Here is a 27,923-nt window from a genome sequence, read left to right as displayed (position 1 = left end):
TTTGGCCCCAGGATTTTAATAATATTAAATACCAAATATTGTGCCTGAGCTAGATTTTATTTGACTTTGAATTTCCAGGCTAAAACAGTTGAGTGTTAATTTGTATGTAAATAGCCACAGTATACATTCCATAGTATGGAATGTTCTCAAGCAAAGAAACTAATGGGCCAGTAGTCAGCCTACTTATTGATCACTAAAGAGTTGGCAGATCTCCTGGACCCCATTTCATTGTTTTGATTTTTTTAATAGTCCACCATTAGGGCTTAGTGGGTTGAGCCTCTGCCTTTGGCTCAGGTCATAATCTCAGGGTCCGGGGATCAAGGCCCACATTGGGCTCTCAGCTCACCAGGGAGCCTGCTTCCCCCGCCTCCCACCTGCCTCTCTGCTTACTTGTGACCTCTCTCTCTGTCAAATAAATAAATAAAATCTTTAAAAAAAATAGTACACTATTTAAAAAAAATTATTTATTTGACAGACAGAGATCACAAATAGGCAGAGAGGCAGGCAGAGAGAGAGAGGGGGAAGCAGGTTTCCTGCTGAGCAGAGAGCCCGATGTGGGGCTCGATTCCAGGACCCTGGGATCATGACCTGAGCTGAAGGCAGAGACTTTAACACACTGAGCTACCCAGGCACCCCCAAAATAGTACACCACTAAAATGTGTATTTGGGGAGGAGTATTCTCCTGGCAGTGTTCCAAATGGATTGAGGAGGGCAGAGATAGAAAGAGGGAGGGAGGCCTCTTTTTTTTCTTTTTTAAAGGTAAACTCCGGCCAGCTTGGAACCCAATGCAGGTCCTGAACTCAGGACCCTGAGATCAAGAGTCAGACACTTAACCCACTGAGCCACCCAGGAGGCCTTTTTTTAATGCCAAGCTGGGGTACCTATAGTGGGAATAAGGAAAAGCAAATGTTGAGTTAAGAGCACAGGGGAAGAAGAATCAACAGATTTAGGTACTGACTAGGAGAGAGGAGAGGAAGGGAAAAGACTGGTGTAATGTGATATTGCTGCCAGTTAACCCTTCCAGAGCAGTGTGGTGATTCATGACTTTCACGGTGTCTAGATCTTTATCATTGATGCTAAGTGTTATAAACATGACTGGAAGAACATATGTGTTAACTTTCTCTAGGTGTATTACATAATGATAGGAACTATATAGACAAACACTAGCTGTTAGAGAACCTAGAATATCTAAAACATTTTGTGTCTGTAGAGATGAAGAAAGGAAAAGTGGTTAGGTATGGCTGCATTAGACAGCACTAATCTTTTAAGTTACAGATTTGTAGATTGTAATATTTCTAGTTGTCTTCAAGGGAATTTAGTCACAGCTAAGTATCAAAGCATCAGTAATTAAAACATAAATGAGAACTGGTTTAGCTCTGTTAGTCTGTGAGAGGAGAAACACGGAGTACTGGGTGGACTGTGTTGCTGGTTGTTCTCTTCTTTCACACAAGATTATTGACAGGTGCAACATGCATAATGATGTGGGTGATATCAGACTAGCATAGAGCTTGATAAGGCAGGCATTTTGGAGACTCTTTGGTCAGATAAGCTACAATAATACTGACCAGGTGACAAGGTTACCTTTGGTACAAAGGAGAGATGGAATTGAGAGAACAAGTGTAGAAACTGAGAAGCCAGTCAGCAGGGTATTGGCTAGTTGAAAGTTGACGGTGGCAGTGGACTTGGAGAAAGGAGAACAAATTCCAGATAGCTTTAATCAAGCTCTTGTTGCTAAATCTGGAGATTTAGGTTACTTGATGTTAGGACAGTGGTCATTTTGTCTTGAGATGTTCTGTTCCTTGGACTGCTGTAACTTCAACTCTCCCAGCTCTTCTTCTACTTCTCTGGACATTCTTGGTCAGAATTCTTTGCAGCTTTTAATTTTTTTTTTCTAATCCCTTAAATATTGATGTTCCTCAGGATTCTGTTCTAGGCTCTGTTCTCTTTCATTCTCACAGTCTTCCAGAATGATCTCATTCACTTTCATAACATTAATAACCATCTGTGTGCTAATGATTGCCACATTTTTGTCTCCAGCCAAGATCAGTCTACTAAGCTCCAGACTCTTATATTCAAGTCATATTCAACACCTCCTTTTGGATATTACACAGGCACCTCAAACTGAAGGTAGAATATCTTTTCAAACTGCTCATTCTGTATTCCCCACCTCAATAAATAACATCACCATTTTCCTGATTCCCCAAGCTGTATACCAGCTATCATTTTTCCCATTTTTTCTTTGCAGTATAATTTATATACAGTAAAATGCAGGGAATTTAAGTGTACAGTGTGATGAGTTTTGACAAATGTACATACCCATGTTGTCATCATTCAATCATGGTATAGAATATATTCCATTATCCAGAAAATTTCCGTATACCCCTTTGCCAATCATTTTTACACCCTTACTCCTACCCCTGACTGAGTTAAACCCTTTTCTTATTGCCTCTTCATTATTAGCTTTTCCTGTTCTTAAACTTCTTATAAATGGAATCATATGGTGTACTCTTTCAGTTTCTGACTTTTTTTTGTTCAACATACAGTTTTTGAAATTTATCTAGGTTATTTTATAGATCAGCAGTTTATTTATTTATTGCTGAGTGATATTTCTGTGCATATACCATAATTTCCTTACCCAGTATCTTATTGATTAATGTTTGAGTTGTTTCTACTTTTTAAAGTTCTGAATAAAGCTTTTAAGGAATAGCCTTATGGAAGTCTTTTGTGGTCACATGCTTTTTATTTTATTTATTTATTTATTCTTTTATTATACTTCAGAATGGAACTACCTGCTCATATGATAGATAGTATGTTTAGTTTATTGAAAATTGCCCAGCAGTTCTTCAGTAGTTATACAGTTTTACAGTCCTATTAGCAATGTTTGAAAGCTCAGCTTTTCTACTTCTTGCCATCATTTGGTATTGTCATTTTGAAAATTTGAGCAGTTACAGTGCGTTTTGAGATACCTTTTGATTTTAATTTTTAAATCCATCATGAATAGTGAAACACCATTTCATGTTATTGGCCATTTTTATATCCTTTGTGAAGTGTTTATTCAAATATTTTGATAACATTTATTGAGTTTTATTTTTATCATTGATTTGTAAGATTCTTTGTGTATTATAAATATAAATCCTTTGTCAGATTATATATAGAGATTATATATACACACACACACACACATATAACATTTTTTTCCTGTTCTCTGTCTTGATTTTTACTTTTTGCTATAATACCTTTTAATAAGTAGAAGTTTCAAATGTTGCTATAATATGTTATATCAGCTTCTTATTTTATGAATAATACCTTTTGCTTCCTGTTTAGAGAATCTTTGCTTAATCCAGGGTCATGAGCTCATGAATACAGTTTCTACATGTTACTCTAGAAGCTTTATAGTTTTAGATTTTACATTTAGCTTTTGATCTATTTCAGTTTAACTTTTTGCGTATGATGTGAGGTAGAGATTTAGGTTCATTTTCTCCCCATGTCAAAATCCGTTATTTCAGTGTCATTTGTTGACAAAATTTTTCTTTCCCTTATCAAAAAATAGATTTATTTTATATAATGGGTTTGTTTCTATACTCTGAATTCTGTTTCATTCATCTATTTGTTTAGACTTCTGTAACTATTACTTTATAAACTCTAGCTTTGCGATAAGTCATAAAATCTGGTAATGTAAGCTTTAACTTTGTTTTTCTTTAACATTTTCTTGGCTATTCTAGGACTTTTATATTTGTATATCAACTTTAGAATCAGCTTGTCAGTTAAAAGAAAAAAGACTGCAAGGGTTTGGCTGGGATTGTTTTTACTCTGGATAGATTTAGGGGAGACTCTTAACTTCTTAACAACACTGAATCTTCCAACCCATATAATTGTTACATGTTTCCATTTGTTAGGGATTTTAAAATTTCTCTCAACAATATTTTATAGTTTACAGTGCATGGGCCTTGCACATCTTTCATTAGTGTTACCTAGTATTTGTTTATATGATACAAAAATACCATTAAGTTTTTATATGTTAATCTGGAAACTTGCAGTCTTGCTAAAGTTATTTATTAGTTTAATTACAGACACCTTTCCTTGCTCCTGATCTAATATTAGCTGTAGGTTTTTTCATTTAAGTCCCTCATTTGTATTAGCTGTAGATTTTTTAAAAATAAATTCTTCATCAGAGTAAGCTCTCCTTTTTTTTTTTTCAAAGATTTTATTTATTTATTTGACAGAGATCACAAGTTGGCAGAGAGGCAGGTGGGGGTGGGGAGTGGGGGTGTGAAGCAGGCTCCCTGATGAGCAGAGAGCCTGATGTGGGGCTCAATCCCAGGACCCTGAGATCATGACCTGAGCTAACGGCAGAGGCTTAATCCACTGAGCCACCCAGGCGCCCAGCTCTCCTTTTCCCTTAGTTTGTCCAAGGTTTTTTGGTTTTGCTTTTAATCACTAACAGGTATTGAATTTTATCAAATGCTTTTTTGAGGGCATCTTTTGAGATAGCCATATTTTTCTTCTTTATTTTGTCATTATTGATTTTCAAGTGGTAAATTAACCTTGTACTCTTCAAATAAACCTCTTTGAGCAAGATGTGTATTATCCTTTTGATACATTGCTGGATTTGATTTGCTAACATTTTTTAAATGATTTTTGCATTTATAGTCATGTGTGGTACTTGTCTTTTCTTGTCATGTTCTTGTCATGTTTTGGTATAAGGATTATACTGGTCTTATAAAACAAATTGAGAAGTGTTTCCTCTTCTTTGAAAGATTTTGTTAAAACTAGTATAATACCAGTGAAGTTCTCTGAACCTAGAGTTTTGTACATGAAAGTGGTTTTAATTACAAGTTTAGTTTCTTTAACCAATAATGGCGATTCAGATTTTCTAATTCATTTATTTGTTTTGGAAACTTGGGATTTTTTAAAGCAATTTGACTGTCATCTAAGTTTTTAAATTTTTGGCATGTTGCTCATAATTTCCCAGTAATTCCCTTTAAATGTCTATAAGATCTAGTGATGTCTTTCCTTGTGTTCCAGATGTTGGTAATTTGTTTTTGGGCCTCATTCTTTTTTGTTTTGTTTTGTTTTGTTTTGTTGAGTTGGGGCATCATTCTTTATTTCTCCTTCTCTCTCACTTTTCACGTCTACACATTCCTGTTCCCTTTTTAATTTAGAGCAATGCCTAAACTTTTCCTAAGGAAGCTATAATAACCACACTCTAGCCTTCCTGTTTACAGTCTTGCCTCTGTGTCCAGTTTACCTTCTTTTAGGAAGAAAGATCTTTCTAAAGTTTAAATGTAATTAAATCTTTTCTCACTTAAAACTTTTTTTTTTAAAGATTTATTTATTTATTTGACAGACAGAAATCACAAGGAGGCAGAGAGGCAGGCAGAGAGAGAGGAGGAAGCAGGCTCCCTCCAATGCGGGGCTCGATCCCAGGACCCTGGGATCATGACCTGAGCCAAAGGCAGAGGCTTTAACCCACTGAGCCACCCAGGCGCCCCTCACTTAAAACTTTAATGATTTCATAATTCCTTCAGGAAAAAAAAATCTATGCTTCTTCCTATGAAATACAAAGTCATCAATGATACGGTATCTGTCTTAATAGATACCTGTCTTTTCTTATATTTACTTCTCCCTTTTTATCTCTTCCCACATGTCATAACGAAGTATACTGCCTTTCTAGGGATTCTGATTTGTCATATTTCACCTAAAAATAGAATGCAGCATTTCAGATGTGATATGATCGATACTAAGTGGACAAAAATTGTCTCCTAACTTCTCCTTTACTGAGATGATTGTTAATATTTGATTGGTATGGTCTCAATATATAATATTTGTTTAACATAATACCTTTTATTCCATAGATTTTTATATTCACAGCACTGTCTTTCCCTAAAACATTATTTTAGAGCCCAGTTTCCATTTTACTGTTATCTCAAAGCATATTAAGTAATAGGGCTGCATCTGTTTGCTCCAGTTAGAGTGCCTCTCAGACAGCTGTTTGATCCCTCCTCCTCAAACCCATGGTAATGAGTTTATTTCAGCTTGGCAGTGTTAGTGTTGGTATTTGACCTGCCACCAGATGACTAGATGATGTGTATTTCTTTATAGTACCATTTCATAGTTTGCAAAATCAAGAAACAGTCCTCTGAAGCGGTCTAGCTGGTTTGGAAGTAAAGTAGTTGTTCCTTCCTTGTCAGTTCTTCACCTCCTCACCCTCAGGGGAATCAGGATGCCCCATGTTATGTTTAAAAGCCTAAACATATCAAACTTTTATTCTTCTTTTGGGTTTGAAAGGGGGACATTATTAGCTCTGTCTTGATGTAGCAGGGGCTCTGAAAGTCTATTTGGATAACACTGAAGATTGGAGGAAATGTGACTCTGTCTGTGTGTTTTAAGCCCCTAAGGTAAGATCAGAAAGCGTCTGGGGCAGTGAGAGCCAAATAGCTGAAGTCATACATTAATTATGGTCATGAATCATTTTTATTTTTAAAGTCTTTACCATTTGACAAGGTTGTTTGCATAGTACCAGTGAGTTTCAGGCAGCATTTTCCCCCTTTTAAAGTAACAGGCTATTTTGTTGATTTCTGCTCTGAGTTGATAATGCCTATTATTATTACAATTCTGATGACTTTTTTTTTAGTAAAAATTGCATGTTTCCTTACTTACATGAGTAGTTTTTATTTTTTTTTTTGTTTTGAATATCGCATTTTAAAGTTGTAAATATAGAGACTATCACTATAATCTTTCACTCTCCCACTGATACCTGTAAAAAATAATCAAATCTTGGGACTGAGCTTTTATGTTCAGGCGTTAGTTGACATGCAGTTTGCAGATACCTTTTGAGTGCCTCTTTTGTGCCACATTCTGTTCTAAGCGCTGAGAATGTATATAAAAATAAGAGATTTTTTTTTTTCTTGGAGAGATCTAGTAAGGAAATAAACAGTTGCTATAAAATGTGGTTCTGTCATCTTTGTTAGAGGTTTGTATTTGGAATGCTGTAGATTTCCAGAGGAAGGAGTGCCTTCATCTGTCTGGAATAGTCCAGAAAGGTCTTTGAAGAAGCGATTGTGCTTGAACTGCCTTTTTAATGGACTCAGGAGTGTACTTATCTGTTAAGAGATGGGGAAAACTTACAGGCAGATAGATCAGCTCACTCAAAGGCACAGAAACAAAAAAATGGCATGATATGCTTGGAGAATTGCTGGGAGCTGAGCGCACGCAAGTTAAGGACTATCAGGAAATGAGGCTGGAGATATATGCTGGGACTGCATGACAAGGGGCCTCTCTTTGCTTTTAAATTTCTGTAGAGCAACTTTGTAAGAGAGTATTACTACCAAGAGAGTGTGTACATATACATTCCCAGTGCAAGAGGCAGTAGGATGGAGTGTAACCTCTGTTGGATTCCACAGGATCCTCGAGGAAGTTGCTTGAGTAACTTAGCTCATGAGCAATCTAGCTATAGTAAGACTTGTTCCCTTCTAGATGACCTAAGTTGCTCCCTTTTAGATGGCCATTTTAGATGATCTAAGAAATCCTCAATAACTATCAAGCAATTTCTGAAAGTACAGAATATGTCATGAATATTTTTGGTGTATAGTATCATCATCATCATTATCATCATCATAATGTAGGCAGAGATAGTAATGTCTTTGCTTGTGTTCCTGATGTTGGTTTCTGACGCCATTGAATCCCTAAAAATGTTCACCTTGTATATAGGGTATCTTTCAGGTTAGAATTATTGAATGATTTTTAAAAATTGAGGTAAAATTCACACAGTGAAATGCATAGATCCTAAGTGTAAATTCTGCATATAGCTATGTACCTGCATTCCAGGAAAGATATGTTGGACATTTCCATCACCTCAGGGAATTCCCTTTGTTTCCCCTGTCTTCTACCAGTCAGTTCCACCCCACATAGACAGCCAGCAACTCTTGATTTCTGTCATCATGGATTGCTTTTGTTCTTGAACGGTGTATAAATGGAATCATACAGTCTACTTTTTGTTCTTGGCTTTTTTCACTCAACATAATGCCTTTTTTTTTTTAAAAGATTTTATTTATTTATTTGACAGAGAGAGATCACAAGTAGATGAAGAGGCAGGCAGAGAAAGAGAGAGAGAGAGAGAGAGAGAAGCAGGCTCCCTGCTGAGCAGAAGCCCGATGTGGGACTCGATCCCAGGACCCTGGGATCATGACCTGAGCCGAAAGCAGCGGCTTTAACCCACTGAGCCACCCAGGCGCCCCTCAACATAATGCTTTTGAGATTAGTTCAGATTGTTGCGTGATTCAGTGTGTCTTCCTTTGTATTGATGAGTAGAATTATACGTCATTTTGTTTACTAATGCTTCTGTTTGATGGACATTTGTGTTGTTTTCTATGAAAATTTTATACAGATCTTTGTGTAGACGTATGTTCTTATTGTTCTTGAGTAAGTGCTTAGGAGTACAAATACTGGGTTAGATGGATGTTTAACTTTATAAGAAACTGTTTTCCAAATTGTAGTATTTTGTTACACTCTTACCAGTAATGTATACAAGTTGCTGCACATTCTTGCTAGTATTAGGTGTTGTTATTTTACTTTTAGCTATCCTAGCAGGTGTAAAATGGTATCTTCTTATGATTTTAATTTGCATGTTCATGATGACCAAGATGTTGAGTACCTTTTCTTGTACTTACTGGCCACTCTTATGTCAACTTGGTAAAGAATTTTACTTTTTTGCCCATTTTTTATTGGGTTATCTTTTTGTTACTGATGTATAAGAGTGTTTTATATACTCCAGACACAGTCCTTTGTCAGATTGATGTTTTGCAAGTGTTATCTCCCAGACTGCTTATCATTTTCTTAATGCCATCTTTAGATGTACAGACTTTTTTTTTTTTTGTGAGGTCCAATTTATCTATTTTTAATTTTATGGTTAGTGCTTTTCATGCCTTCTCTATGAAATCTTTACCTCCCCCAGGGTTGCAAGAGATTCTCTATTTTTTCTACAAGTTTTATGATTTTAGGGTTTATGTTTACTGTGCTGTCAGTGAATTAATCTTTTGCATGTGCTGTGAAGTAGGGAATGAAATTAATTTTTTTTGCCAGTTTATCTAGTACCATTTGTTTAGAAAACTTTATTTTCTCCATTAGTTTGTCTGGATTCCTTTGTCCAAAATCAGTTGGCCATATATGTGTAGCTTTATTTATATAACCTTTACTCTGTTCCATTAATCTATGTTTTGATCATTATGCCAGTACCATATTGTTTTGGTTATGTAGTTTTATAAAAAAAAAGTGTATCTGGGTTTATCTCTTCTAGCGTCTTTGTTTTTCTTTATAAATTACAGTATCAGCTTCTTAATTTCTTTAAAAAAAATGAAAGCCTTTTGAGATCAGAATTGTGATTGTGAAACAAAGACCTGTGTATAGAAATATAATGAATTCTGTATATTGACCTTGTATCCTGTGACCTTATTAGTTCTACTAGTTGTTTTGTAGATTAATAATGTAATTCATTTTCATTATATGAAAATCACGATATCTAAAACTAAAGACAATTTGTATATATGTATAAAGAAATATATAAGCTATATTTGAAAACCAACAGACTAAGAAAAACACAAACTGATAATGAAAGCAAAAAAGAAAAATAGTTTTTAATTTTTTCAGTGTTTCTTGTTTCAGAGTGGCTACTGCTACTTTAACTGGGATTATTGTTAATTCTTTTTTTTTTCCTTCGTATATACTCATAGGTAATATTTTTTGTTATCAATGATCTTCTCCTGGTGACTTTAGCACTCCACTTAATTTCTCTGGGCCTCAGTTTTCACCTTTGTAACATGATAGAATTCAACCAAATTCTTTCCTTTAAGAAAAACAAAAACAAAAAACAAACGTTATTTATCTATAGAGAGAGAGAGCACTGAAGGAAGGACCGCGGGAGAGAATCTTCAAGCAGACTTCCTGCCAAGTGTGGAGCCTGACTGTGGGCTTGATCCCTTGATCCATGAGATAATGACCTGAGATGAAACCAAGAGCCAGGTGCTCAATCAGCTGAGCCACCGAGGAACCCCTCAACTAGATTATTTTCTAAGGTGTCTTCCAGACTCCTGTGAGTTTGCCATTTTAGCTCTCAGTATATCAGAGGTGGGCAGGCAGGCAGGAATAGAAAGGGTGTTTTAAAGGTCCACAGTAATTGCTGTTTATTTCATTATAAATATGCTAAGGAATTATGAAATGGTCAGTTTGAGTTGATTCCTAGTTCTGCTTATCCTGGAAACTTTGTCCTCATTTTGTTCCATTTATATCTGTTGCTCTGTGTTAAAAGTTTATAGTTAACTCACTTAAATTTTTCTGCAACTTTTATTTCTAGGCTTCATAGAGCCCAGTGTGCAATTAAACAGACTCAGGTAACTGTTCAGAAAATTGGAAAGGAAATTGAAGAAAAGCTAAGGCTCACATCTACAAGCAATGAACTGGTAGGTTTTAAAATATATTTACTTGTTTAGACTTCTTGGTCTCTAAATGTGATCATCATGTTCTTCTTATATTAATTAATTTCTTTTTCAAAAAGCTTTAGTTATTTTTTCTTTTAATGTTTTGTTGAGACTTATGTTGGCATTTAAATGTTGGAGAACACTTTCCTATTTCCTGTAATCTAACACGCAGAATGCCTGCCTTTTGCTGCTAGGTGAAATTTTAGATTACATACAATTACTTAGAAAATAATTAAACGTTATTTTATTAATGTCTTATCAATGTAAATTCTAGATGTGAACTGTATAGTGAATAAGAAATAGCTGCCAGAAAGAAAAAACAAAACAAAACAAACTTTAGGGGGACTAATCTCCTTTTTAAAAGATGAGTTTTAAATTATTGGATTGGACTTAATAGGTTGGTTTATGGACAGTGTTCTCTCTTGGGAGAGATTCCTTTTGGGAAAGATTGATGAGGCATTTCCAAAGAAATAGAAATTCCAACCCAAATAGATGAATTTAAGATATTAGTATAATTTGGGGTTGTTTTATACTCTTTCTAGTAGACAAAAATACTAATTTTGATATAAAGATTGTGTCTTTGTAAGCAGAATAGTAGGCATAACTAATAAATTGAATTTTTCTCAAAATGAAGCCACATGGCTATGGTTAGCTTTTGATGAAATTTGTGCTATGGATTATGATAGTTAAAATACAATTCCAAATCCTCAAATTAAGTCCTAACCAAAAAAGGTTGAAGTATTTGTTTTCTCCTAGATAGGCAGTATCTTCCAGTTTTCATATATAGCACCATCAACTTAGGAGAAGGCCTTTGTACCTCTAAACAAATATTCTGTATTATCTTGAAGATATGCCAGAGATAATAATTTAATAGATGAACTATAGAAAAACAGCACAGTTAACCATCAACAGAGATGTCTCTCTCATGGAATTTGAAGTGAATGGATGATAATGTATTTAAACTTTATAAAATTGATGATTTTGACCCATAAATGGCAGTTTCATGTAATTCAACCTGATCGATAAAGTGTCTGATGCTGTATCCGGCACAGAGCAGGCATACAAAATATGGTAGCTATAATAGCTATAGTAGTAATGCTTTTCCATCTGACTTTTCTTGCCTTAGGAAAATCTTCTGTTTTGGAGAAGCTGTTAAACCACCTCTTGTTTTAACTTAGCCTCGGTGAAGGAAGAAAAGCCAGACCACAAATATATTGGAAAAGGAGAAAAAGCAGCTAATTTTAAGCCTTTCTGTAGTGTACAGAAATGCCACATTTATAAAATCTTTGTCTGAGGACAAATTGCTAGGGTTTTTTGTTTTCTTTTTTTCTTTCTTTTTTTCGTCTCCCAAGGCAGGACTGGGAAATTACTTATTTCATTAAATGACAGCATATGTTTTGTCTCAGTATGGAAAAATGTATGTTTAATCCTATTTTTCTAAAATATAAGTGGTGACACACCAAGCAAGGTGATAGAATTTGTGAGTTTAAGGAGGTCAGGTTCAGAGGTTCACTATATGTTTTTATGCTGCCTGGTCAACATAGACAAGAATTGTTGATTTTTGAACTGAAGGTGAACCTAGGCATCATCTAGTTCCCATATAACTTTCCTAAAACCAACCCTTCTCAGTACATTCTGTTCCCTTCCCTGTTATATTTTTCTCCATAGTATTTATTACCCTTTAACATGCTATATATTTTACATAGGTATTTTATTTATCTATCTCTCTAATCTCTGTGAGGGGAGACGTTTTTGTCTGTGTTTCTTCACTGCTGTATTCACCAGTGTCTAGAAGAGTGCTTAACACATAGTAGGTTCAATAAATATTAGATTTACAAATGAATCTAGCATGTTAAATAACAAAATTCAACCCAGTTAATTTGAGTATCTACTTGACTTTTTCAAATGATTTATGAATCAGTGGGGTGGCACCTCTTCTAGAGAGAGCTCCAAAGCTCTCTCCAAAGAGTCCTACAGAATACAGGTTTTTTTTTTTTTTTTATTAATTTTTAAATTTATTTTCAGCGTAACAGTATTCATTGTTTTTGCACCACACCCAGTGCTCCATGCAATCCGTGCCCTCTATAATACTTACCACCTGGTTCCCTCAACCTCCCACCCCCCCGCCCCTTCCAAACCCTCAGCTTGTTTTTCGGAGTCCATAGTCTTTCATGGTTCACCTCCCCTTCCAATTTCCCTCCACTCCCTTCTCTTCTCTAACTCCCCTTGTCCTCCATGCTATTTGTTATGCTCCACAAATAAGTGAAACCATATGATAATTGATTCTCTCTGCTTGACTTACTTCACTCAGCATAATCTCTTCCAGTCCCGTCCATGTTGCTACAAAAGTTGGGTATTCATCCTTTCTGATGGAGGCATAATACTCCATAGTGTATATGGACCACATCTTCCTTATCCATTCTTCCGTTGAAGGGCATCTTGGTTCTTTCCACAGTTTGGCGACCATGGCCGTTGCTGCTATAAACATTGGGGTACAGATGGCTCTTCTTTTCACTACCTCTGTATCTTTGGGGTAAATACCCAATTGCATGGTCATAGGGAAGCTCTATTTTTAATTTCTTGAGCAATCTCCACACTGTTCTCCAAAGTGGCTATACCAACTTGCATTCCCACCAACAGTGTAAGAGGGTTCCCCTTTCTCCACATCCCCTCCAACACATGTTGTTTCCTGTCTTGCTAATTTTGGCCATTCTAACTGGTGTAAGGTGGTATTTCAATGTGGTTTTAATTTGAATCTCTCTGATGGCCAGTGATGACGAACATTTTTTCATGTGTCTGATAGCCATTTGTATGTCTTCATTGGAGAAGTGTCTCTTCATATCTCCTGCCCATTTTTTTTGTATGATTATTTGTTTTATGTGTGTTGAGTTTGAGGAGTTCTTTATAGATCCCAGATATGAACCTTTTGTCTGTACTGTCATTTGCAAATATTTTCTCCCATTCCTTGAGTTGCCTCTTTGTTTTGTTGACTGTTTCCTTTGCTGTGCAGAAGCTTTTGATCTTGATGAAGTCCCCAAAGTTCATCTTCGCTTTTGTTTCCTTTGCCTTTGGAGACATATCTTGAAAGAAGTTGCTGTGGCTGATATCGAAGAGATTACTGCCTATGTTCTCCTCTAGGATTCTGATGGATTCCTGTCTCACGTTGAGGTCTTTTATCCATTTTGAGTGTATCTTTGTGTACGGTGTAAGAGAATGGTCGAGTTTCATTCTTCTATATATAGCTGCCCAGTTTTCCCAGCACCATTTATTGAAGAGACTGTCTTTTTTCCACTGTATATTTTTTCCTGTTTTGTGGAAGATTATTTGACCATAGAGTTGAGGGTCCATATCTGGGCTCTCTACTCTGTTCCACTGGTCTGTGTGTCTGTTTTTATGCCAGCACCATGCTGTCTTGGTGATCACAGCTTTGTAGTAAAGCTTGAAATCAGGTAATGTGATGCCCCCAGTTTTATTTTTGTTTTTCAACATTTCCTTAGTGATTCGGGGTCTCTTCTGATTCCATACAAATTTTTGGATTATTTGCTCCAGCTCTTTGAAAAATACCGGTTGAATTTTGATCGGAATGGCATTAAAAGTATAGATTGCTCTAGGCAGTATAGACATTTTAACAATGTTTATTCTTCCGATCCAGTAGAACATATCAATGAAACTTGAAGCTGGTTTTTTGAAAGAATCAATAAGATCGATAAACCATTGGCTACACTAATCCAAAAGAAAGAGAGAAAGCCCAAATTAATAAAATTATGAATGAAAAAGGAGAGATCACAACTAACACCAAGGAAGTAGAAGCAATCATTAGAAGTTATTATCAGCAATTATATGCCAATAAGCTAAGCAGCCTAGATGAAATGGATGCATTCCTTGAAAACTATAAAGTCCTAAAATTGAACCAGGAAGAAATTGACAACCTGAATAGACCAATATCTAGTAATGATATTGAAGCAATGATCAAAAACCTCCCAAGAAACAAGAACCCAGGACCTGATGGATTCCCTGGGAATTCTACCAAACTTTCAAAGAAATAACACCTATTCTCCTAAAGCTGTTTCAAAAAATTGAAGCAGAAGGAAAATTTCCAGACTCTTTCTGTGAAGCCAGCATTACCTTGATCCCCAAACCAGGCAAAGACCCTACCAAAAAGGAGAATTTCAGACCAATATCACTGATGAATATCGATGCTAAGATTCTCAATAAGATCCTAGCAAACAGGATCCAACAGCACATTAAAAAGATTATCCACCATGACCAGGTGGGATTCATTCCTGGGCTACAAGGATGGTTCAACATTCGCAAATCAATCAATGTGATAGAACAAATTAATAAGAGAATAGAGAAGAACCACATGGTCCTCTCAATTGATACAGAAAAAGCATTTGACAAAATCCAGCATCCATTCCTGATTAAAAAACTTCAAAGTATAGGGATAGAGGGAACGTTGCTGACCTCATAAAATCTATGAAAGATCCACAGCAAATATCATCCTCAAGGGCAAAAAGCTTGCAGCCTTCCCGTTGAGATCAGGAACACGACAAGGAAGCCCACTCTCACCACTCTTGTTGAACATAATATTGGAAGTCCTAGCAACAGCAACCAGACAACAAAGAGAAATAAAGGTATCCAAATTGGCAATGAAGAAGTCTAACTCTCTCTCTTTGCAGATGACATGATTCTTTATATGGAAAACCCAAAAGACTCCACCCCCAAACTACTAGAACTCATACAGCAATTCAGCAACGTGGCAGGATACAAATTCAATGTACAGAAATCAGTGGCTTTCTTATACACTAACAATGACAATACAGAAAGGGAAATTAGAGAATCGATTCCATTTACTATAGCATTAAGAACCATATGATATCTGAGAATGCAAGGTTTTTAATAGAAGGAGGGTGGGGGCAAGAAAGTTATTAGCAAAAGAGAAGGATTTTTCCAGGCATGCGGCTTTCTAGGAGTAAAAGCAAGGTCTCTTAGCTTGTGGATTGCCTCATCTTTTTTGTGGGGATAGAGAGGGCCAAAGTCGCAATCTTACTGGCATGGTTTGAAAGATTCTTGGCTGGCCAGATAAGACTGCATTTCTAGAAGAGGTTAGTTTGGGAACTTGGTCTAAGTGACACTATTTGGGGCCTATATTTTGTCTTTTTATTTATTTATTTTTTAAACAAGGATTAAAAACAAGCATTAAACTGTTAAAAAAAAAAAAAAAAAGGACGGAGAATGAGGCCTGAAGAAAGGAAACAACTTTCCCCATAATCATTTGACAAGTAAAGACAAATTTTGGTTTACTTGTCTTCTTTCAGGGAATAATACCATTTACTTGTTAATTTTCTCCTTTATAACTTATCTGTAGCAAATTAGAAACCTTTCCTACTACCTTTTCCCCTCATTTCTTTCTAAATTGGCCCAAGGTCATTATACTTCAACCCAAGCATTTTCAATTTTTAAGAATTGACTTTAATTTTAGCCTATATCTAGGGGCACCTGGGTGGCTCAGTCAGTTGAACATCTGCCTTCAGCTCAGGTTGTGGTACCAGGGTCCAGGAATTGAGCCCCACATCAGGTTCCTGCTCAGTGGGGAGCCTGCTTCTCCCTTCTCCCTTTGCCTCTCCCCCTGGCTTGTGCTGTTTGTTGCCTACTCGCTGGCTCTCTCTCTGAAATAAGTAAATAAATAGATAAGTAAATAAATAAAAAAATTTTAGCCTATGTATAATCAGAAGACATACTTGATGCTGAAAGAAATTAGAGCACTTTGTAAGAGCAAATGTAAGTGCCTCTGTTATTAGAAATTGAGTTCATACTTGATGGCTTTTAAAGATTTTGCATATTCTCATACTACACCAATAGCCAACATATCTTTTTGACATTTAGTTACATTTCTTATGAAATTTCTGCCATTGTTATCTTGAATTTTTGCCTATATGTTTTGGATTTTGTCAGCTGCCTTTCCTATATCTGTTGATAATTGGATTTTTGCCCATGTTCTTGTATTATGATGATAAAATACATTGATTAATTTTTAAATGTTAATCCAGTATTGCATTTTGGGGGAAAGCCCCTCTTGCTAATGAGGAGTTATTATTTTTTTATGTGTTTTGCCAGATTTAAGTTACTAAAATGTTTTAAGTATTTTTTTAAAGACTTTATTTTTAAAAATTAAAAAAAAATTTTTTTAAAGTAAATAAATACATAAAGTAATAAATTAAAAGATAAATAAATTAAAAGATTTTTATTTATGTATTTGTGAGCAAGAGAAAGAGCAAGTACAAGCGGAGGAGGAGTAGAGTGAGAGGGAGATGCAGACTCCCAGCTGAGCAGGGAGCGGGATGGCCTGGGACTCTGGGAGCATGACCTGAGCGAAGGCAGATGGATAACTGGCTGAGCCACCCAAGTGCCCCTGTTTAAAGGATTTTTGCATCTATATTCATGGGGAATATTGGTCTGTAGTTTTGTTTTCTTATAATCTGCATGGGTTTGTTATCAGGGTGATACTGGCCATAACGAGTGATTTGGGAAGTGTTTTTTCTTCTGTTTTCTAAAAGGATGTGTGTAGAATTGGAATTCTTTCTTTTTTTTTTTTTTTTAAAGATTTTATTTATTTATTTGACAGACAGAGATCACAAGTAGGCAGAGAGGCAGGCAGAGAGAGAGGAGGAAGCAGGCTCCCTGCTAAGCAGAGAGCCCGATGTGGGACTCGATCCCAGGACCCTGAGATCATGACCTGAGCCGAAGGCAGCGGCTTAACCCACTGAGCCACCCAGGCGCCCCGAATTGGAATTATTTCTTAAATGTTTGGTAGAATTTACCAGTGAAGCCACCTGGACCTGAAATTTTCTTTGTGGATTTTGAACTAAGAATTCAGTTCTTTAATAGTTGTGGATTATTGATGTTATCTGCTTCTTGAGTGAGCTTTAGTAATTTATGTCTTTCAAGAATTTGTCCATTTCATTTGAAAGGTTAGTCTTTTTAATTTTAGCTCTTCTCTTATTGAATGGGTAGTGTTCTCTAATTTTAGTTCATAATTGCATTTCTATGATAAACATTTTTCATATATTTATTGGTCACTTATGTATTCTTTAAGAAGTGTAAGTTTATTTCTGCCCATTAAAAAAAATAAACTATTTATGTTTACAGAAAACTTGCAGAGATAGTTCAGAGAGTTTCCATTTGACTTTCATCTGGTTTCCCTTAATATTAACCTCTTCTATAACCATGTTACATTTCACATGGTACATTATCAAACCAAGAAGTTGACACTGATACATTACCATTAACTGTGGCCTTTATTCAGGTTTCACCAGTGTTTCCACTCATGTCTTTCTTTTAAATAAATAAACTTCATTTTATAACAATAGTAGATTTATAGAATTATTACAAAGATGGTACAAAGAGTATACCCTATAACCAATTTCTCCTGTTACTAACATTTTACCTTAATGTTTTAGTTAATGCATCTGTACTGATAAATCATCATTCACTAAAATCCATGCTTTCTTCAGATTTCCTTAATTCTCACCTGAAGTTCTTTTCTCTTCTAGGATCCCGTGCAGGAACCCATATTACATTTAGTAGACAGGCTTCCTTAGACTCTTCTTAGATGTGAAAATTTCTCAGGCTTTCATTGTTTTTAATGACTTCGACAATTTTGAGGATTACTTATCAGATATTTTATAGAATATCTCCTGATTGGGACTTGTCTGATGTTTTGCCATGGTTAGCCTAGATTCTGATATCCCTTTTTTTGGTTCCAGTATCCAGCCCAGGATACTACACTGTATTTAGTCATGCCTTCCTAGGCTTCTCTGATCTAGGACAGTTTCTCATTTCTTCCTATATTTAAATCACTATTTCTTATAAGTGTTGATATTTACCCGAGTCACTACTTGGTTAAGGTACTGTCCCCCAGGTTTATCCATTATACTCCTTTGGAGTATCCTTTCCATGCTCAATTTTTTTAAAGCAAAATACTAAATCCAGTTTTCATTCCAGTAGAGGGGACTAGTTTCATATTTTTCCCCTCATTTTTAAATGGGATTTCTGTCTTCTTATGTTAAACAGAGGGTAAGGGGAGAAGGAGAGAGGAGAGTATATGTATATGCACATGTTTGCATGTATATTTGTATTTTTCTTAACGTTCGGTGACGTGTCTTTTCATGTTCTTAATGATGTCGTCCAAGGAGCAAAAGTTTAAAAGTCTAATGAAATACAATGTATTTTTTAATGTTATTTTATAGGCAGGGTTTTTTGTTTTCTTTGTAAGAAATGTTTGACCTAAATTTTTTTTTAAAGATTTTATTTATTAGTTTGACAGAGAGAAATCAGAAGTAGATGGAGAGGCAGCCAGAAAGAGAGAGAGAGAGGGAAGCAGGCTCCCCGCTGAGCAGAGAGCCCGATGCAGGGATTCGATCCCAGGACCCTGAGATCATGACCCGAGCCGAAGGCAGCGGCTTAACCCACTGAGCCACCCAGGTGCCCCTGTTTGACCTAAATTTGCATCAATTTCTTCTGTGTTTTGTTAAAGAAATTTTGTAGTTTGGGGCTTGTCATTTAGATCTATGATCCATCTCAAGCTAGTTTCTTTGTACAAGTTCAGTAAGGTTCTTTTTGTTCTCTATGAATATACAGTTGATTTAATGGTATTTTCTGGTTTGATTGTTTTGAAATATTTGTCCAAAATTAATTGACCAAATATGTGTTCATCTATTTCTGGATTCTCTGTTTTGTTCTACTGATCTATATGTCTACCTTTCACCAAATACCAAAGTCTCTTACAAATCTGTTGTCTTAATACCAGGTAGGGCAAGTCCTCCAGTTTTTTGTTTGTTTGTTTGTTTTGTTTTTAAAGATTTTATTTATTTATTTGACGGACAGAGATCACAAGTGTGCAGAGAGGCAGGCAGAGAGAGAAGGGGAAGCAGGCTCCCTGCAGAGCAGAAAGCCTGATGCGGGGCTCGATCCCAGGACTCTAGGAACATGACCTGAGCTGAAGGCAGAGGCTTTAACCCACTGAGCCCCCCAGGTGCCCCAAGTCCTCCAGTTTTGTTCATTTTATAAGTTACATGGGTTGTCCATGTTCTTTGTATTTCCAAGTGAATTGAGAATCAATTTATCCATTTCTTTAAAAAAAAAAAAAGTCTGTTGCAATTTTGATAAGGATTTGTAGATCAGTTTGTGGAGAATTGCCATCTTAGCAATAATGAGTCTATGAAACATGGCATTTATTTCTTTTATAGACTTTTCTTTAATTCTCCCAATATCTTGCAGCTTTCACTGTAAAGATTTTGGACATCTTTTATAAGAGTTATTCTTAAGTAGTTTATGTGAATTTTGGGGGTCATTCTTGCAAATGGTATTGTTTTTGAATTTTTGTTTGTTTCTTTTTTTTCCCCCATTTTATTTCCTTTCAGTGTTCCAGAATTCATTGTTTATGCACCACACCCGGTGCTCCATGCAATATGTGACCTCCATAGTACCCACCACCAGGCTCACCCATCCCTCCACCACCCTTCCCTCCAAAACCCTCATTTTATTTCTCAGAGTCCACAGCTTTACCTGTTTGTTGCTAGTAGGAAAGAATACAGTTTTTACTAATTTATTAACCTAGTATCTTGCAGTCTTGTTCTATTTACTTTTTAGTTCTCAAGAGTTATTTTGTATGTTTATTGAGATTTTCTGTGTAAACAACCATACCTACAAACTTGGACTGCCTTGTGTGCTTTATTATTTAATTTTTCTGACTTATTTCTATAGCTAGAACATAACAATACAATATTGAATAAAGGTGATACAAGTAGAAATCCTTTTTTTGTTCCTGTTCATGGGGGAAATGATTCCTCCTTTCTTAACCAAGCATAATGATAGTAATACCTTTATTGGTGTTAGGAAGTTCCCTCTTATTCCTAGTTTCTGAGAGTTTTTATCATGAATCGATGTTGAATTTTGTTAGATGCTTTTTCTGAATCTATTGAAACAATCATGTGATTTTTCTCATTGATTCTCTGTAATTTCAGATGTTTAACATTACATTTCTGGAATAAACCTGAATTGGGTACAGTATATACTCTTTTTTTGTATCTTGCTGGATTTAAAAATCCTTGAAATTATTTCATGCTATATTTATTAGTGATGTTGAAATATAGTGTTTTTTCTATTTTAAATTTTTTTTATTTATTTGACTGCCATCACAAGTGGGCAGAGAGGCAGGTAGAGAGAGGGGGAAGCAGGCTCCCTGCTGAGCAGAGACTTGATGTGGGGCTTGGTCCCAGGACCCCGAGATCATGACCTGAGCTGAAGGCAGAGGCTTAACCCATTGAGGCACTCAGGCACCCTGAAATACAGTGTTTTGAATTATTTTATCAGATTGGTAGTAGGATTACTGTAGCCTGCTCAAATTATTTGATCAGTGTTCCTTTTTCCTATTCCATCTTGACCAGAAGCACAAGTGTCTGCTTTTAATATTTTCTAGTCCTCTGTTGAGATTTCATCTTTTTATTCATTATGAGAGTATTTACTTTTTCTGGGACTTGACTGAGACGTCTTATCTTTTTACTCATTATAAGAATATTTTACTTTTTCTCACTCAGCATATTTATAATAGTGGCTTTAAAGTCTTTGTATGGTAATTCTAACATCTCTGTTATCTTGGGGTTGGCATATGGTGATTGTCTTTTCCCTAGAGAATGAGTAACATTTTCCTGGCTCTTCATATATTGGGTAGTACTGTATAGTATCCTGGACAATGTGAATGTAATTTTGTGGAATGTCTGGATTTTGTTACTTTCCTCTGTAGAACATTGATGTTTTCATTTTAGTAGGTAATCAGCTTGGTTAGGCTCAAACTGTCATTCCTGCAATGGACCTTGGCTCAGATTTCATTCAGTTCAGTACTTTACCTTTAGGCCCAGCAGCTTTCTGTTTGCCTCATACATGTATGGTTTATGATTCAGAGATTCATATTGAATTTAAACAGAATCTGGGTGTCTGTTTTCTGGCTTCCTCCATTCTGGTGGCCTTGATTGTGTGATCTCTTTTCCCCTGGTTCCCCTGGCCAGAGAGATGGTTGTCTTTCATTGGAGTTTGACTGCAGCCACCCTCAGTATAAAGCTACAGAAAAGAGGAAATTCATACTTTGTGTTGGTTGCTTGCACCAGGTTCTGAGTCTCTCCACAATTTACTTGTCACTGATCAATCTCCAGAATCCTCAGGTAGTAGTTTTTTGTAATTTAATTAGAGTCTGGAGCTATTACTTATGGGAGGACCAGTTTGTTAGGGGCTCATTCTCTTATAGCGGAAGTAGAACTTACCTATTTTTTTTTTAAGATTTTATTTATTTATTTGAGAGAGAGAGAGAGAGAGAGACAGAGTGAGAGCACATGAGAGAGGAGGTCAGAGGGAGAAGCAGATTTCCCGTGGAGCTGGGAGCCTATGTGGAACTTGATCCCAGATCTCTGGGATCATGACCTGAGCTGAAGGCAGTCACTTAACCAACTGAGCCCCCCAGGGACCCAATGTATGTATGTTTTATTATTATATATCTTTTGCTTTATCTTCCTAGCTAGATCTGGGTTCTAGGCCTTATATTGCCACTGAGTCTATGAAATTAATGGGTTGGATTAAGTATTTTCTAAGGAAATATTTTCCCTTTCTTAGTGGTTGAGAAGGTGTAAGTGCAATAGAAAGAACCTACAAATGACATTTAAAAGCAAATTTGTTCTCATAGGACAACTGCCATAGTTCATAGCTTTTCCCCAGATTGTTAATTATTTCCAGGTTTTGTGGGAAAACTAATATAGATGAATGTTCCCTAAGCCACCATTCTCAAACTTTTTGGTCTCAAGACTCCTTTATGCTCTTAAAAATTATTAAGACCTCAAAGAACTTAGCATATATCTGTTGATGATGCCTAGGCTAATAAAAGACAGATGGATTCTCACATTTATTTCTGCAATCAATCTGTTGTGATACCACAAATCTTAGAGACTCTGGAAAACTCTGCTGTATAGTTATGAGAAAATGAGAGTGAAAAAGGGAGATAACAGCTTAGTAGTATTATGAAAATATTTTTGATCTCACAGATGCTGAAATGGTCTCAGAAATTCTCATGGTTTCCTGGACCATGTTTTGAGAACATTTTGTCTAAGACTTTTTAGCTCCAGTGTGATCTAAAGAAAATTGCTTCCTTTAGTACAAATTAGTCTGTCATTCTGAAATGAATCTTTAACATTGCCCATCATTGTCTTTGTAAAGACCCACAAATAGGAATGTGTGTGCTTGCAAATAGATGAAACTGTGATTTTCGGAACAGATACATGTTGTATAAAAACACCAAAATTCAGTTAACAGTGATCCATTGGAGATGCACATGTGACATTAACTAGGAGTAAACAGATAAATAGAACACAGAAACTCATTAGAAGATACTTATAGAACGTTAAGGTCTTTGAGCTCTTGTGTTAGATGCATTGGAAAGGAAGCAGAACCAGATCCCACTTGGGCAGGTTTGTTTACTCTACTCCTCAGAAATTAGAGCCAACCATCCTGGTTTTGAATGACTTGATACATTTCTGTAAGTGGGCCAGTTTCTGCACATGGACCATAACACAAACACACTGTAAACAAGCCTTCCTGTATTAGTTTAGTCTTTAGATTAACTTGTACCCTTTGTTCTTTGATTCTAGAAAATATTTCCCAATTTGACTGTATACCCTGGAATAGAACAGATTAACCCTCTAAGTAGGCAGATCTCTGTGTTCTGTGAAAAGTTGTTTTCCTGTTTTTTTTTTTTTTTTCTTGACCAGGTAGAATTCAGTTTGGATATTTTATGGAGAAATTGAAGTTATGAAAATCGAACACTTCTTTATGGGAAAAGATTGCTCCTGAAGAATTTACATATTTTTTCTCTAGGTTATATAAAAACACACTAGAGTGTCATGATCACGCTGTTGAATTACTAAAGAAACCCAAATTGTTTCTTGATTCCTTTTTCTTTAATGATAAACAAACTCACTGACTTTGGTCGATAGGGCAAAATGGCTTTTATCTCTATTAGACCCAAGCTCGTAGAAAGCAGATACCATTTCTCATTCATTTAGAAGCACATAGTATGCCCTTCATAAATGTTTGCTTTGTTCAAGAAAAATTGCTTAGGAATGTTTCATATTTCATAGAGTTTTCCAGTCAAATATAATAAAGATGATTGGAAATAAGCTTTTGTGCTTGTTTTCTTGGCTTGAATGTCTTTAACAGATGATCAAGCCATCTGTTTAGAATCAGTATTTCAGCGATGAGGAAGAAAGCATTTTGGGTGAGAAACAATAGCTATAAAGTACTTTCCACACAACTGCCAAGTCATTTTCCATGCCTGTTGCTTCAACAAGGCCATACCATTACTCATCTCACTGAGTGCCCTTGCTTCTTCAATATTTGTGAGTCAGATAGAGATTCTGACTTTCACCTTTTCAAGTTTCTTACCTGCCTGATAAACCTATTTAGTTTATTTATTGAAAATAATTTTTTTCTCATTACAATTTTAATTAATATTTGTTTTAGGAAGGAGATAATTTACTAGGTATGACCAAATATTACTGTTTGGTTAAGATTTATGTCATGGAAAATCATGTAAAGTATATTATTGACACTTGATAAAGACCAGGAGACAAGGGCAGACACATTCACAGGACAGTAATTGTGTGTGCATGCAAACATGTGCAAGCACATATATGTATATATACATATACGTGTGTGTGTGTGTGTGTGTGTATGAAATCCTGAAATCAGGATTTCAGATTTTATCTGGAGGAAAATTTTGGCCCCTAAAGGTGTTTGGATAAAAAGGGAGTCTGAGTAAAATTTAGAGTGTGGTGTCATCGGTTTAGGTAGGAAGTATTTTAATGGAAAGATAAATTAATAAATTTATTCAACAAACTTAATTGTATCTCTAGTAGAATGTGTCTGGAACTTGTTTTATCAAATAAATATTCAGTGAAATTGGGGTTTTTGAGGTATGGTTCTATAACTTTTTTAAAAATATGCTTTATTTTTTAGAGTAGTTTTAGGTTTGTAGAAAAATTGTACAGAAAATTATTTCCCCTCTTCTCTTCCCTGTTTCTTTTGTTCTTAATATCCTATATTAGAGTGATATATTTGTTAGAATTGTTGAGTTAATATTAGTAGAATATTAACTTTGTGGTCGCTCCCTGTTGTATAGTTCTCTAGGTTTTGACAAATACACAGTATCATGTATCCACCATGCAGTATCATGCAGTGTAATGACACTGGCCTAAAAATCTCCTATTCATCCTTTTCCCCCCTCTTTTAGAACCCCTGGGAACCACTGATCTTTTTACTGTCTCCATGCTTTGCCTTTTTCAGGAATGTCATATAGTATGTAGCCTTTTCAGATTGGCTTCTTTTACCTAGCAATATGCATTTACGGTTCCTCCATGACTTTTCATAGCTTGATAGCTCATTTCTTTTTATTGCTGAATAGTACTCCATTGTGTAGATATGCCACAGTTTGTTTAACTGTTGACCTATTAAGTGCATCTTGGTTGCTTCCAACTTTTGGCACTTGTGAATAAAGCTGCTATAGACATTCAGGTGTAGGTTTTTGTATGGACGTAAGTTTTCAGCTCATCTGGATAAATATCCAGGAGCATGATTGCCGGATTATATAGTAATAAGCCAATGTTTAGTTTTGTAAGAAACTTTTAAAGTGCTTTATCCCTTGCATTGTCACTAACAATGAATGACAGACAGTTCCTGTTGGTCCACATCCTTGCCAGAATTTAGTATTGTCAGTGTTTTAGGTTGAACTATTCTAGTAAATACATGTAGTATCTCACTATTGTTTAATTTGCAGTTCCCTGATGACATATGGTGTGAGCATCTTTTCCTATGCTTATTTGCCTTCTCTGATGAGATGACAGTTCAGATCTTTTGCCCATTTTTTAATTAGGTTGTTTATTTACTTACTGTTGAGCTTTTAGAATTTTTTGGTGTATTTTGGGTATCATTCCTTTATCAAATAAGTGGCTTTCAAATATTTTCTCCCAGTTTGTGACTTATCTTTTCATTCTTTTAATAGTGGTTTTTGCAGAGCAGAAAGTCTTATTTTAATGAAGACCAACTTAGTTTCTTCTTTTATGATCATGCATTTGATGTTGTATATAAAATCATTTCCAAGCCTAAGGTCGCCTAAATTTTCTAGTATTATAGAATTTGTATGATAGTTTTTAAAAAGATTTTATTTATTCGAGAGAGAGAGAGACAAAGACAGAGACAGAGACAGAAACAGAGGAAGGAGGGAAGAGCAGAGGGAGAGGGACAAGCAGACTCCAGGCTGAATGCTGAACCTGATGATGACCCTGAGATCATGACCTGAGCCGAAATCAAGAGTCAGACACTTAACCTACTGAGCCACCCAGGCACCCCACATAAGGTAATTTTTTTAGGGCGCCTGGGTGGCTCAGTGGGTTAAAGCCTCTGCCTTCGGCTCGGGTCATGGTCCCAGGGTCCTGGGATCGAGCCCTGCATCGGGCTCTCTGCTCTACAGGGAGCCTGCTTCCTCCTCTCTCTGATTGCCTCTCTGCCAACTTGTAATCTCTGTCTGTCAAATAAATAAATAAAATAAAATAAAAAGATAATTTTTTAATTTCACACTAGTTCTGTGATTTGAGTTAATTTTTATGAAAGGTGTAAGGTCTGTATCTAAATGTTCTGTTTCATTTTGTTTTGTTTGTATTCACATGTCCAGTAGTTATAGGATCGTTTGGTGTAAAGACTATCCTTTTTCCATTGAATTGCTTTTGTTCCTTTGACAAAGATCAGTTCACTCTATTCGTGTGTGTATGTGTTTCTGGGCTATCGATTCTGTTCCATTGATTTATTTGTCTATTTTGTGTCCATATCAAACTGTCAAGATTCTTGTAGCTTTACAGTAAATTTTAACATTAGATAGTGTCAGTGTTCTAACTTTGTTCTTTTTTGGTATTGAGCTATTGTGGGTTTGTTTTTGTTTTTGTTTTTTTTTCCTTCCTAGTAAACATTAGAATCAATTTGTTGGTATCAACAAAATAACTTGCTGGGATTTCACTGGATCTATAGGTCAAGTTGGGAAAAATTGACATCTTAATAATAATATTGTTTTCCTATCCATGAATATGGACATTCATTTATTTGGATCTCCTTTGATTGCTTTCATCAGTTTTTCAGTTTTCTTCATTTAGGTCTTGTACATATTTGGTTATGTTAGTCTTATACCTAAATATTTCATTTTTTTAGTCTAATGTAATGTTGTATTTTAGATTTCATGTTCTAATTGTTCCTTGCTGTTACATAAGAAAGAAATGGGCTTTTGTGTATTAACCCTGGATTGTGCAACCTTACTATAATCACTTACTAGTTCCAGAAGGCTTTGGGTTTTATTTTGTTTTTTGACACGTGAGGAGGGGTAGATTTTTTGAGATTTTCTACACAGATAATCAAATCATCGGTAAACAAAGATGATTTTATTTCTTTTTTCCCAGTCTGATAATTTCTATTTCCTTTTCTTATTGTGTTGCATAGTTAGGTTTTTCAGTACATGTTTCACAGAGTGGTGGAAAGGGACAGCCGTGCCTTGTTCTCCAGTGTAGGGAGAAAGCATCTGGTTCACTGCCATTAAGTGTGGACAATCCCCAATGTAAATTTTGACTTTATGATAGTATGAAAATGATACATATCCAGTAGAAACTGTACTTCAAATTTTGAATTTTGATCTTTTTCCAAGCTAGCAATATATATGTTGCTAGGGATGATGCCTGGTTACAGTAACAGATCACAGTTGTCAGTCAGCCATGTGATCATGAGGGGAACAACTGATAATACTTATAACCATTCTGTACCCATGCAACCACCTGTGTTTCACTTTCACTACAGTATTTAATAAATTATATGACATATTTAACACTTTATTATGAAACAGTTTTGTGTTAGATGATTTTGCTCAACTGTAGATTAATATAAGTGTTCTGAGAACACATAAGGTAGGCTAGGCTAAGCTGTGGTGTTCATTAGATTAGGTGTATTCAATGTATTTCAACTTAAAATATTTTTAACCTATAATGGGTATATTGGGGCATAACCCCATCATAAATTGTTGTTGGCTGTAGGTTTTCTGGCAAATATTTTTTACAAGTTGAGGAAGTTTTCCTTTATTCTTAGTTTGCTGAGAATTTTTATCATAAATGGGTGTTGAATTTTGTCATATGCTTTTTTGGCATGTATTGATATGATTATATATATGACTTTTCTTTTTTGCCTGGTTTATATGGTGAATTTCACTGATTACTGAATGTTCAGCCTGCCTTGCGTACATGGAATAAATTCCATTTGGCTATGGTGTATAATTCTTCTCATACATTGTTGGATTTGATTTGCTCCTATTTTATTGATGAA

The 27,923-nt window shown here is 35.6% G+C and overlaps 1 protein-coding gene across 1 annotated transcript in view; it reads left to right on the top strand.

The window, feature by feature from the left end:
* UVRAG (UV radiation resistance associated) overlaps window positions 1-27,923 on the top strand; it is a 257,065-nt gene that overhangs the window by 76,995 nt on the left and 152,147 nt on the right. The window contains exon 4 of the mRNA XM_082682360.1: window positions 10,349-10,454. Within this exon, the coding sequence (XP_082538486.1) occupies window positions 10,349-10,454 (106 nt within the window). The remainder of the gene's footprint in view (window positions 1-10,348; window positions 10,455-27,923) is intronic.

Source organism: Mustela nivalis (assembly GCF_964662115.1).
Source record: "Mustela nivalis genome assembly, chromosome: 9".
In the NCBI taxonomy this organism is placed as follows: Eukaryota; Metazoa; Chordata; class Mammalia; order Carnivora; family Mustelidae; genus Mustela; species Mustela nivalis.
This window is presented reverse-complemented; position numbering and strand designations above follow the sequence as displayed.